The 12,023-nt window shown below is 48.1% G+C and overlaps 2 protein-coding genes across 2 annotated transcripts; both read right to left on the bottom strand.

The window, feature by feature from the left end:
• Window positions 1-880: 880 nt before the first annotated feature.
• LOC135812899 (uncharacterized) lies at window positions 881-1,372 on the bottom strand. Its single transcript, XM_065326118.1, has one exon. It carries the CDS (start codon window positions 1,370-1,372, stop codon window positions 881-883), a length of 492 nt encoding a protein of 163 aa, XP_065182190.1.
• A 3,214-nt stretch (window positions 1,373-4,586) lies between these two features.
• On the bottom strand, window positions 4,587-5,063 carry LOC135812898 (protein FAM133-like). Its single transcript, XM_065326117.1, has one exon. It carries the CDS (start codon window positions 5,061-5,063, stop codon window positions 4,587-4,589), a length of 477 nt encoding a protein of 158 aa, XP_065182189.1.
• Window positions 5,064-12,023: the final 6,960 nt, after the last annotated feature.

Below are 12,023 nucleotides of genomic sequence, written 5' to 3'. Positions count from 1 at the left end.
TTACTTAGAGCATCGATCAGCGTTACTAAGGATCTTTGTCTGGATATATACTTCTTTTCTCACTCACATGTCAGTACTGCACACATACTCTCACACACACACACACACACACACACACACACACACACACACACACACACACACACACACCTACTCACACTCTCTCTCTCACATACACACGCACACACTCATCACAGAATAACAACTGCGGGGGGACAGCCACAGCAAGTCTGGTTGCACTATTGTGTCCAGAACACAGACAGAAAACTGAAACGTCCAGTGAAAACAACACCTCATAGAGTGACAGCGTTGTGCGAGGTGAATCATACTGAAAAGCACAGCAATCGACAGAGCATCCGCATATTCCACGCCTCGCACAACTTATAACCTGTATTGTAGCAGCAATATTGAGAAATCTCTCCGAGAGAGAGAGAGAGAGTAACGCAGCACTCTCACTATCATGACCCGTGTGTGAAACTGTACAAAGCTCCTCATTGGGAGGGAGGGTGGGAAATCAGCTTGCAAAGCAAGAAAACAAAAGATGAGGGACTGCGGCGTACCAGTACGTCCAAAACTGTCGGACCTCGGTCCCAGACCTGTTCGTTCGAAAAGAACAACATTTCTTGTCTATTTCGTAAAACTCAGCCAACAAGAAATGAAAAATTCTTTTCTCACTCACACGTCAGTACTGCACACATACTCACACACACACACACACGCACAAACACACACACACACACACCTACACTCACACTCTCTCTCTCTCACATACACACACACACACACACACACACACACACACACACTCAAACACACTCATCACAGAATAACAACTGTGGGGGGACAGCCACAGCAAGGACGCTAAAGCATAGCAGTAGAGTCACACAGCTAGCACTTGAGACACCTGCAGCAGATTGGGCAGGGACTCCTGAATGTAAGCCTTCATAGCATCACTTCCCCATCCTCCCTGTCGCTGAATGAGCCTATCTGGTACTGCTGCTGCAGCAGCCGTGGATGAACCTCCCGACCTCAAACCGTGTAAACCGTATCCATCTGGGTTTACGCCGATACGCTTCAGAGCTTCACGCACTAACTCTCTTGCTCTGCTGTAGGATAGCGAGTGCTTGATGGCGGTCCTGCCCTTTACACGAGATATACGCCGGAACAGCTTGACATGACCTTGGTGCCCTCCTTTTTCAATCCGATGCTCCACTAGCGATACCGGGAACAGATCACTCTCCCATCGGCTGATGAACACCCAGCTACCTTGCCTCAGTTGGTCGTTCTTGCGAACTTGCAGGAAGACTCCCATATGTGATGACTTGATGGCTACCTCATCCACGAAGATGTTGGCCAAATCATCCCACCTCATCATACCGGCATAACCCAGTACTATGGGGGTTAGGGTCTACAGGTCTTGCAGTGATAAGCTTGACAGTTCCCGATGGAGGCGCTCCAGAAGTGGTTTTGATAATGGCAATTTTCTATCCTTCGGTCGAGCTAGAGAGCGCTTGGCTGCCTGCCTCACATTCTTCACCGTTAGAGCATGGGTCTGGGTATCCCTGGATATCATGTTTCTATGACAAGGCGCACACGGCTGAGACCAATGGGCTGACAGTTTTGGCATCTTGCATGATGTAGACCAGATAAATGGCTACATGAAATGGGTTTGCTGGCGGATGAGGCGCATTCTGACGCTCTGCCCATTTGCTCCATCTACAGAAAGCAGAGTCGTACTTCTTCACAGTTCTTGGTGCCCGACTCATATTCATAGTGGATGGCAGACATTGTTCCTGCGCCTTCATGTCCTCTGAGAGGTTGTCCTTGGCTGGTTCTGAACAGCGAATAGAATGGTTTCTGTCAATGCTTCCTAGCTGGCTATGTCAGTGCAGTCGACTCGTCAGCTTCCTTCTTCCCCCAGGGAGATGTCGTCGCTATACCTGGCGATCTTACACCACTCCTGCCATTCACTCGCACCCACAGCTTTCCACTGCTAGGCAGTTGCTCACGTGCTCAGAGCACAATCACCTCCCCACAGTTGGGACATCCTGCAGCAGGACCTCGCAGACACTGCATTCACGCATTCTCGCTCATCACCACATGCTCCACAAACAGACATCTTTCCGTCAGAGAAAAACTACAGCGGCTGAGGAATTTCAGCATCCCTCTTCTAACAAACACAGTTTGTCACTGTACAAATACGTAGTGCATACACGTCACAAGGACTCACACTGCCACCAAAGAAATTGTATGGACAAGTACCCTCCAGGAAGGTATCATGAGACTTTGGCAGGCTGATTGCCTCCTTAACGAATTCTGCCCACTTTGGGCCGCTACGCAACTTTGGCCACCATGGCGCCGATTGCCATTCTGGAACAACCAAAGTACCATGGCATTTTGACACGATCAACATATCTACCACACGCCCTATCAAGTACATTGGTGGTGCCAGCCAAACTCTTTCTCCGCTCCAATTCACAGTGAATGCATCAATACCCGAGCACCCTGGGTTTCACCAACTTGAGCAGAATCTACTCATTTGCTTTGTTCTGCTGCTTGCAAAGCAATCGATGCTGTGAGGGCCCCACATCGAATCAAGCCAATCGAACAATTTGGGATTTAACTGCCAGTCATCCATATCAGACAGCTTTGAAAGGTAATCGGCCAGCTCATTTTCTTCGCGAGGCACCCATCCTGCCAGCAACTGAATACCATGCACGGCGCACAGCTTGTGAATCTCCAGTGCTTCGCTCTGCAAATGAGATTTTGAACTGCCTACTTGTATAATGTGCACAGCTGCCTGGTTATTGCTTCTGTGAATGCAAACGCCACCTTCGATCTCTTTCGACAGCGAACTCAGAACCAACAAAATAGCTCGCAGCTCACGCCATGTGGAGCTTGCACTAGCCTGCACAATTTCTTTGGTCCATTCCCCTTTAGCTAATTCAGTTCCTTTTGATATAACTGAGAAACCTCCCCAGCCAGAGTCGCTCGCGTCGGAGCACGAGAGAACTGTCACCCTGGGTCTTTTTTCCAAAAAGGTTGACCGTGGAATTGACTAAACGAGCCAGACCAAAACTCCAGATCTTGAAGCGCCATTTGAGACCAGCTGAGTTTTGCATGCCACGACTCACGGTTCATAATCAGTGCATAAAATGACCTCGTTCTCAACCTGCACACGGGGCCCAATGCCAGCGACATAGATAGCAAATACCCTGTAAGCCTGGCCAATTGTCTGGCAGTTGTATATTCGACTTGTGACCGCTCTTCAGCTTTTCCACCCGTCCCTTAGTGACCCGTATGATCCCTTCCCTCATGTCGACTTCCATGCCAAGCATTTCTACCGTCTGTGAGGGCTCCCAGTGGCACTTATTTTCGTTTGGAACAAATCCGGCCTGAACTAGATCAGATTTCAATCTTTTCGCTACTGCCTGTGCACCCTCGACCCTAGAGTGCCCACCCTACCCGTCATCCATGTAAAGCTGGCATCTGATGCCGTCCCTCCGCCAGTGTCTTAGTAAGACACGGGTTACCTTCGTGAAAATGTACGGGGCAGTGGATAGACCGAAGGGCAGAACACGGAAAACGAACCACCTGCGATCACCCCCCTTCCCCACCCAGGAGAAACCTAAGTACTTCCAATATGCCTTCGCAATTTCTATATGATGGTACCCACTCTTCAAATCGAACGTTACCAACTAATTTCCCTGAAATACACATTTGCCACGACCTTCATGTCCTCGAGCTTGAACTTAAAGTTTTCCAAATGCTTGTTTACATACCTCAAGTCCACAATGAGTCGTAGCCTCTTGCCGTTGTTCACAACGCCTAACGGACTAGTGACTACAACACCCTCCCTTTTTACTTCTTGAATGCAACCCTGGTTCAGCAGACTTTCCACCGAGTCACAAACAAACTCGGCATTCTCGCATGCACTGCGGTGGTTTGCAAATTCTCTTGCACGCGGGACCTCTATGAAGGGCAGTGCGTATCCATGCAGTACTATGGTTTGAACAAACCTAGATGCCCCCATCAAGCGCCAAAATTGCATACATTTAGCTAAGCTACCTACTTGAACATCTTGAAGACCAACTTCACGCACATCCCACCCACCATCAGCCTCCATCAAATAAGAATCAACATCTCTTTCTTCATCGGAATGAATTGGTGCAACAACAGCAGGCTTATTTTCTAGCAGCGGGGACAGAGATGGTCTGGGTGCAGAATCTGACGAAGTGGTCAGCGCTGCCACAGCGGTGGCACACAGGCATGGGGGTCTAGGGGAACTGCTGGGGCAGGGGTTGCTGTGACGCCCGGCGTGAAGGGGATTGGGGAATTGCCCCAGCTCCTGGACGAGGTGGCTGGGGCACTGTCACGAAAGGGCTGCCTAACATTAACAGCGGGGGCTCTTTGCTTCGTGCTTTGAATCGCAGCGATTAGCTTTTTCGACTTTTCGGAGAACGACAGGATGTCGACCAGCTCACCCCCCTCTTGAAACCTGCTGGCCGCCTCTTGGCCATGCACATCCGCCACCACCAACCATTCTTGTCTAGCAGACAGCGACGACTCACCTCTTCTGAGTCTCTTCAGCCACCCTTCCGCTTCCGCAGGTCCCGCCTGGTCTTCTTGAGTTGTCGTTGCAGCTGCTCATTCAGGCCGTGCTGCAATTCATAAGACCTTGTATTCCACTTTCGCGCTGACATCGAGGTGGAGGATCTTCGCGACTTCTTCGATTTTTGAATTTTTTGTTTTTTCTTTTCATCCGACGAGTCAGACGAATCTGATGACGAGGACGATGAAGAAGATGATGACGAAGAAGATGAAGACGACGACGACACAGAAACATTACGGCGTTTACGCTTTGACGAGGACGACTCATTTCCCCGTTCCAGCTGTCCCTCGAGGAGCCTGATTCTCAGGGCGCTCTCTTTCTTTTCCGCCTCAAACTTCTCCCTCATTGCCTTGAGCTCCACGGTCAGCTGCGCTGCCGAGGGGGCCTTGAATTTTTTCCTTGGAGGTACCAGCTGCGCTGCCGAGGGGGCCTTGGATTTCCTTGGAGGCATAACGGAAAGGCAGGTAGATCTACGACTGAAGAAATCAAGGGAGTCCAGAAAAAAGGCAACAAGCTTGCAAAGCAAGAAAACAAAAGATGAGGGACTGCGGCGTACCAGTACGCCCAAAACTGTCGGACCTCGGTCCCAGACCTGTTCGTTCGAAAAGAACATTTCTTGTTTTTTTCGTAAAACTCAGCCAACAAGAAATGAAAACTTCTTCCATTTTCGCAAAAGATACCCGTATCCGGTTTTGGAGGGGACTAGTGGTCAGGAGGTACGTGTATTGAAGGACCATCTATGTCGAAGGCTTGATGGGCTCGTGTTCTATTCCCGAAAACCATTATTGGATGCAGAAGAAAGAGCACATCGACTTACTTTTAGCAACACACAAGGTGATTGTGTATCCAAGTATTCTGGCGATCATCTTCCTAGTGATGTTCTCTCAGTTCTAATTTTCCACACCTTCCACCAAAAGAAAGCCACGAATATCACTGGCTCCCCATACGTTGTTGCGCTATTTCTATGTTTTGCATTCCTTGTCAAAACGCTTCAAACCGTGAAGCGGACCACATTTAAGTACTTTGTTTTCTTTCGTGACCAGTCGCAATGCTTACAGCATGGACTACTAAATGCTTTCTTGCAAGACACTGTGTAAGCCCTGTGCAAAGGACTCCTCACGTCAAGGACTTGCGACAGAAGATTTGCGTGAAGTGTGGCTGCACACGTCTTCATGGCAGAAGCAACCATCTGCTTAATTGTTATGTCCCACACGCATGTAAGGGGAAGGGGTAATTGTCTTTACTTTTTCCTGCATCTGTTTCCTTAACAATTCATAATGAGGGTTGTGTTTGACGCATTATGACAATCATAATACTAAAAAGTTCCCAGAACGGGGCCATGCCATTGGCTATTGCACTGTCATTTTGTATCCTGTACTCTCCTTGCCAATATACATGAGAAATCACCAGCCTGTACTAGCTCCGATCACAGGCGAGGTGTTTTTATCGGAATCAACAAACACCGCGAACGACGCCCGCGCTGATGTCCTAGCTCGTGGGTTCTGGACCCGGGCTCAGAATGCGTTCTTCGATGTCCGGGTCTTCCACCCGCACGCAGTATCATACAAGAGCAAGCCCGTCAGTGATCTTCTGAAGAAACATGAGCGCGCAAGAAGAGTGAGTATGCCGAGCGTATCAATAATGTCGACTGTGGTTCATTTACCCCTCTTGTCTTTACCACGGCGGGTTGTTGTGCTCCGGAGTGTACTACATTCATTAAGCGTATGTGTGGATTGCTGGCGACTGCCGATCCACCGTATGCCCAGCTAATGGCCTATGTGTGGTGTCGCTTGTTCTCCGCTTTGCTCAGGGCAGGGATAATGTGCATTCGCGGTGCACGTTCGGCCTACCCTCGTCCAGTTAATGCGATGAGGGAGATGGCCATTGTGGAAAGCGGCTTCTAAGCATGTGATTGAGGGGTGTCTGCATGTCGATCAGTTAGCGGAGTTCCATCACTGACACAGTGTGCGGTTATTGCACTATGAATTGGTTGTGTAGATAGTTTCGTGTTCGATATTGTTTTAATTTTAATTTTTACATCTTAATTTTTTTCGTGTTCAATATTGAATTGAAAAATATTGTGGTAAAGACACACCTGGCAATATGGCGGTAAACACACGCCTGCCCACACAAGCTCTCTAAGCTGAAAAGTTCTGGCACAGAGCTCTCCTTCTCACCACCACCACCATCAGTTCGCGCCTGGCGCCTGGTCGATGCATGGCTGGTGGTATCCGGCATAGCAGGCTGGTACATCAAGTAGCGCATGGCACATAGATGTTGACATGCATGGATCGACCAGGCGCCAGGCGCTAGCTGATGGTGGTGGTGGTGAGAAGGAGAGCTCTGTGCCAGAACTTTGCAGCATAGAGAGCGTGTGTGGGCAGGCGTGTGTTTACCGCCATATTGCCAGGTGTTTCTTTACCACCATTTTATCAACCATAAGTACAGCTGCAGTGGTGTCTTCAACTTCATTCGCCCGAGTCAAGCTCCGTATGAAGACATCCAAGAAGAAGATTGCCTGATGAGTCCAGCGGGGACGAAACGTACGTCGCAATCGAGCTATGTCGTTTCTGTGTCATCATCTATGTGCCATGCGCTACTTGATGTACTAGCCTGCTAAGCCGGATACCGCCAGCCATGCATTGACCAGGCGCAAGGCGCGAACTGATGGTGGTGGTGGTGAGAAGGAGAGCTCTGTGCCAGAACTTTGCAGCCTAGAGAGCGTGTGTGGGCAGGTGTTTGTTTACCGCCATATGGCCAGGTGTGTATTTACCACCATATTTATCAACCATAAGTACAGCTGCAGTGGTGTCTTCAACTTCATTCGCCCGAGTCAAGCTCAGGATAAAGACAAACAAGAAGAAGATTGCCTGATGAGTCCAGCGGGGACGAAACGTACGTCGAAATCGAGCTATGTCGTTGCTGTGTCATCATCTATGTGCCATGCGCTACTTGATGTACCAGCCTGCTAAGCCGGATACCGCCAGCCATGCATCGACCAGGCGCCAGGAGCGAACTGATGGTGGTGGTGGTGAGAAGAAGAGCTCTGTGCCAGAATTTTGCAGCCTAGAGAGCGTGTGTGGGCAGGCGTGTGTTTACCGCCATATTGCCAGGTGTGTCTTTACCACCATATTTATCAACCATAAGTACAGCTGCAGTGGTGTCTTCAACTTCATTCGCCCGAGGCAAGCTCCGTATGAAGACATCCAAGAAGAAGATTGCCTGATGAGTCCAGTGGGGACGAAACGTACGTCGCAATCGAGCTATGTCGTTTCTGTGTCATCATCTATGTGCCATGCGCTACTTGATGTACCAGCCTGCTATGCCGGATACCGCCAGCCATGCGTAGACCAGGCGCCAGGCGCTAACTGATGGTGGTGGTGGTGAGAAGGAGAGCTCTGTGCCAGAACTTAACAGCCTAGAGAGCGTGTGTGGGCAGGCGTGTGTTTACCGCCATATTGCCAGGTGTGTATTTACCACCATATTTATCAACCATAAGTACAGCTGCAGTGGTGTCTTCAACTTCATTCGCCCGATATCGAATTATTTATTTTTTACAAATTTTGGTTTATTGCATTTCTCATTTTTCATTCATGTTGGGTTTAACTATTCACTGTACTGATACATGGTGACAATTGTGCTGTGATTTGCCCGTAAAAGAGGCCTTCCCGACAAAAAAATAAAAAAATACATAAATCACCAGGGAGAGTTGGCGAACTGGTGACTGCAAAGTTCAAAGGATTGTTTCGTGCTTCAGTAAAAATCTCAATGTCGATTCGCGCAGGTCAGTACTCGCAAGTCTCGAAACGATCCTAAATGTGTAATGATAGAGCTAAGAGCAAACGCCATTATTTTTTCACTTCGGGTTCGGGTCACACCTTTTTCCATACATAATGAGTTCTGCGTTCACCTTCCTGTGCTACATTCAGCACATCCTCCACGCCTTTTTCTTCGACTATGCTGCAATATAGCCTGTGCTTTAGCATCAAGAGGTTTTCTGATCTGTTATCCTAGGCCTGAACACCATAATAAATTATTTTAATTCCCGTAGCTATGCAGAAGACGTTACTTCAGTAAAGTCTGGCGCTAGCCAGGGTCCACACAGCTTTAATTTGGTGTTTGTTTGTGTGTTTGTTTGTGTCACGCCTGGCGCTATCTGTATCTGACGGCAAAAAAGCATAGGATGTTATAAATTTTTCAATTCTCCTTTTTTTCAGGCATATCCTGAGATTCGAACCCGCACTATCGCCCTACATGCATTCCCCCATACACTTCGCATTCATACCCATTCTTCCAAGTTGCTTTACGTTATTATCTTGCGTTTGAAAGCCCTATTTGAATATTGCGTGCAGCTGTATGTGGCCAGCTGTGTTTGATGGTACGGTATGGTACGGGAGACGGTGTCGTATTACCCTCGATCGTACCTGTCCCGTACCTATCCCCTACCGTACCGTGCCATCAAAGATGGCTGGCCACAATGCATATTCAAATAGGGCTTTCAAATGCAAGATCACAATGTGAAACAACTTGGAAGAATAAGTATGTATGCGAAGTGTATCGGGGGATGCATGCAGGGCGCGCGATAGTACGGGTTCGAATCCCAGGTTATGTCTTTAAAAAAAAAGGAATTTTTTAAAGAATTTATAACATCCCTATGCTTTTTTTTGTCTAGGTCATCGAGGCAAAAAAGCATTGCGTAGGGCCCTGAGCTTCCAAGCTCTCTCGTTCTGTACCATTTTGTGACGGGTTGAATTCTATAGAATCACTTCGGATTGTACCTGCTGATACCTCTTCCCTTGAGTTAAAATCACACTTTTGCAGCCTCAGATTTGTCTTTAGTTCCCGGAGGATCAGTCTAAACAATACCCCGTTGAAAGAAACACTTTTTCACTGAAAAAATTTCCGGCTAATCGATTATCAAACAGTCACTACAAACTAATTGTTGCCTAAGGTTCTGCAAAGTGTGCTTTGGGCAGAAGGAAAGCATTTAACACTTGCATACTTGTATTAATTTAGTCCCACAACCTGCGATAAAATGATCAGCTGTAGCACCTACTCCACTTTTATGTTTATGTATCTTGGTCATTCGGATCTTCCCAAGTTGTACATTGTACTGTTGAGATACTGATTTCAAATAAATCAATACCAAGCCTCCTATGTGCGTCTATGGGGCACTTATTAGCTCCACTAATTTTAATTGCATGAATTTTCACAACGAGAGAGCTTGGAAGCTCAGGGCCCTACGCTATGCTTTTTTGCCTACCTCATCGTACATGTTATTAAAACTGATGGAAATGTTTTTTTCCGTTGATTCGCCACATCATTGTATTGCAAAAACGTTTCGATCAGTTTAAATAAGAGTTAGGCAAAAGTATTTGTAGAATTTATTTCGGATTGTTATTTTTCTCTAATTTTATCCACTTTTGGTTTGCTCCTTCTTTTCTTTTTGATCTTCTTATACTGTACATCAACACATTTTGGCCGATCCCGAAACGAAACTTTTCGCCGTCATTAAACTTTGGCCGATTGGAGTTTTCAAAAAGAAATCGATCGGTATTTTTTGCTCTCACATCCATCGCACAGTTTCCATGTGCGCAGCTGCAGTAGCATGACACGAATCAGCACGGTTAAGCCTCCTATGCTCATTTCTTGCATTTGTGTCGTCCGACGTTTCTTGTGACCGGCGCTGACTCTGCCGATCACGGGCGTTCTGGACTCGACGGGATGTCTGCCCTGACGTTTCCTTGGACCGGCGCTGACTCTGCCGATCACGGGCGATCTGGAGTCGACGAGATGTCTGTCCTGACGTTTCCTGTGACCGGCGCTGACTCTGCCGATCACGGGCGATCTGGACTCGACGGTATGTCTGTCCTGACGTTTCCTGTGACCGGCGCTGACTCTGCCGATCACGGGCGTTCTGGAGTCGACGGGATCTCTCTTCCGACGTTTCCTGTGACCGGCACTGAATCGCCCGTTCACGCTTCGTGATTCCATAGCATTTTCTCTCACTGATATTATCAATAAATCTCTGAGCACAGGGTGCGTACCAGATATTTTTAAGAATGCCACAGTCAGCCATGTTTTCAAATCAGGCGATGCAGAAAGCTCTACAAATTACAGACCAGTCTCATTATTGCCCATATGCAGCAAGATATTAGAATGAGTTGTCTTGGAGCAGCTGATTGCATTCTTTAAGTTACACAACATCATGTACGTGCCTGACAATCAATTTGCCTACCGTACCAACAGCTCATGTGAGGACTGCCTAGCGCTAGTGGTCGACGAATGGCTCCAAGCCCTTGATAACAACGAGTACTGCGGCATAGTGTTTGCAGATATGAGCAAAGCTTTTGACCGAGTTAAGCATCAAGAGCTCATTGACGAGTTGAAGATGCTTGGCATTGCTGACACTGCACTTGCCTGGTTTGCAAGCTACCTGACCAGACGCGTCCAGCGAGTAAGAGTAGGACAAGAGCTAGGTGGGGCCCGCCCTTGCACAAGAGGCGTCCCACAAGGCTCCGTGCTCGGCCCACTGCTATTATGCATTTACACCCGTGATGCACCACAGTGCTTCCAACATGCATTGAATCAATTTTATGCCGATGATATCACACTCTATATCAGGCACAAGTCCATCCAGACCATCACAACCCAGCTGAGTGCTGACCTTGCCGCTCTGGATCGCTACCTAGATCAGAAGGGACTGGTGTTGAACCCGTCCAAGACTCAGTTTGTCCTGCTCAGGCGACCGGGCAAGGAGCTGCCACCTGGCACCGCAGTCAACTGCCGGGGCACTTCCATAGCCCCATCTGCTTACGCTCGGTACTTAGGAATACTGGTTGACGAACATCTGTCTTTCTCAACCCAAGTGGATGCAGTATGTGCAACTGTCAATAGGAAGGTCGGAGCATTTGTCCATGCAAAGCAGAATATCAGCATTTTTGGCAAACGACTTTTCTATTTATCGATCATTCAGTCCACATTTGAGTTTGGCAGCACTGCATATATTCATTGCTTATCACAAACCCTATATGACAAGCTTCTTACTGCCAGCCGCGTAGCATTAAAGAGAATATTTTCGTTGGATGGAATGACTCCCACCACTCTTCTATACAGTCATACTAACTTGTACGCCCTTGAGAAACGCCTCAACTTCAAAACCTATGTATTTGTTTACCGCTGCCTGAATGGACTTGCTAGTCCTCTTCTGCGAGACCGCTTTACCTTGCGCGCCCATGGTGCTCGCACTGCAGCCACCACCCGTGGCCAAGTCTCTGCTGCTCTTGTTCTGCCCCCCGCTAACACCCGATATGGCTTTAGTGCAATTTCTTATTTGGGCGCTGCCAGGTGGAATACACTTCCACCGGCTTGCCGCATGTCTAGTTCACCAGCTGAATTTCGCTCATCCATC

This window comes from Sycon ciliatum, chromosome 3 (genome assembly GCF_964019385.1).
Source record: "Sycon ciliatum chromosome 3, ocSycCili1.1, whole genome shotgun sequence".
NCBI lineage: Eukaryota > Metazoa > Porifera > Calcarea > Leucosolenida > Sycettidae > Sycon > Sycon ciliatum.
Note: the sequence above shows the minus strand (reverse complement) of the source record. Positions and strands in the feature narration are given on the sequence as shown.

Excerpts from the sequence above, each read along its gene's own strand:
- LOC135812899 (XM_065326118.1), bottom strand. The coding sequence starts at position 1,372 with ATGAGGTGGGATGATTTGGCCAACATCTTCGTGGATGAGGTAGCCATC.
- LOC135812898 (XM_065326117.1), bottom strand. The coding sequence starts at position 5,063 with ATGCCTCCAAGGAAATCCAAGGCCCCCTCGGCAGCGCAGCTGGTACCT.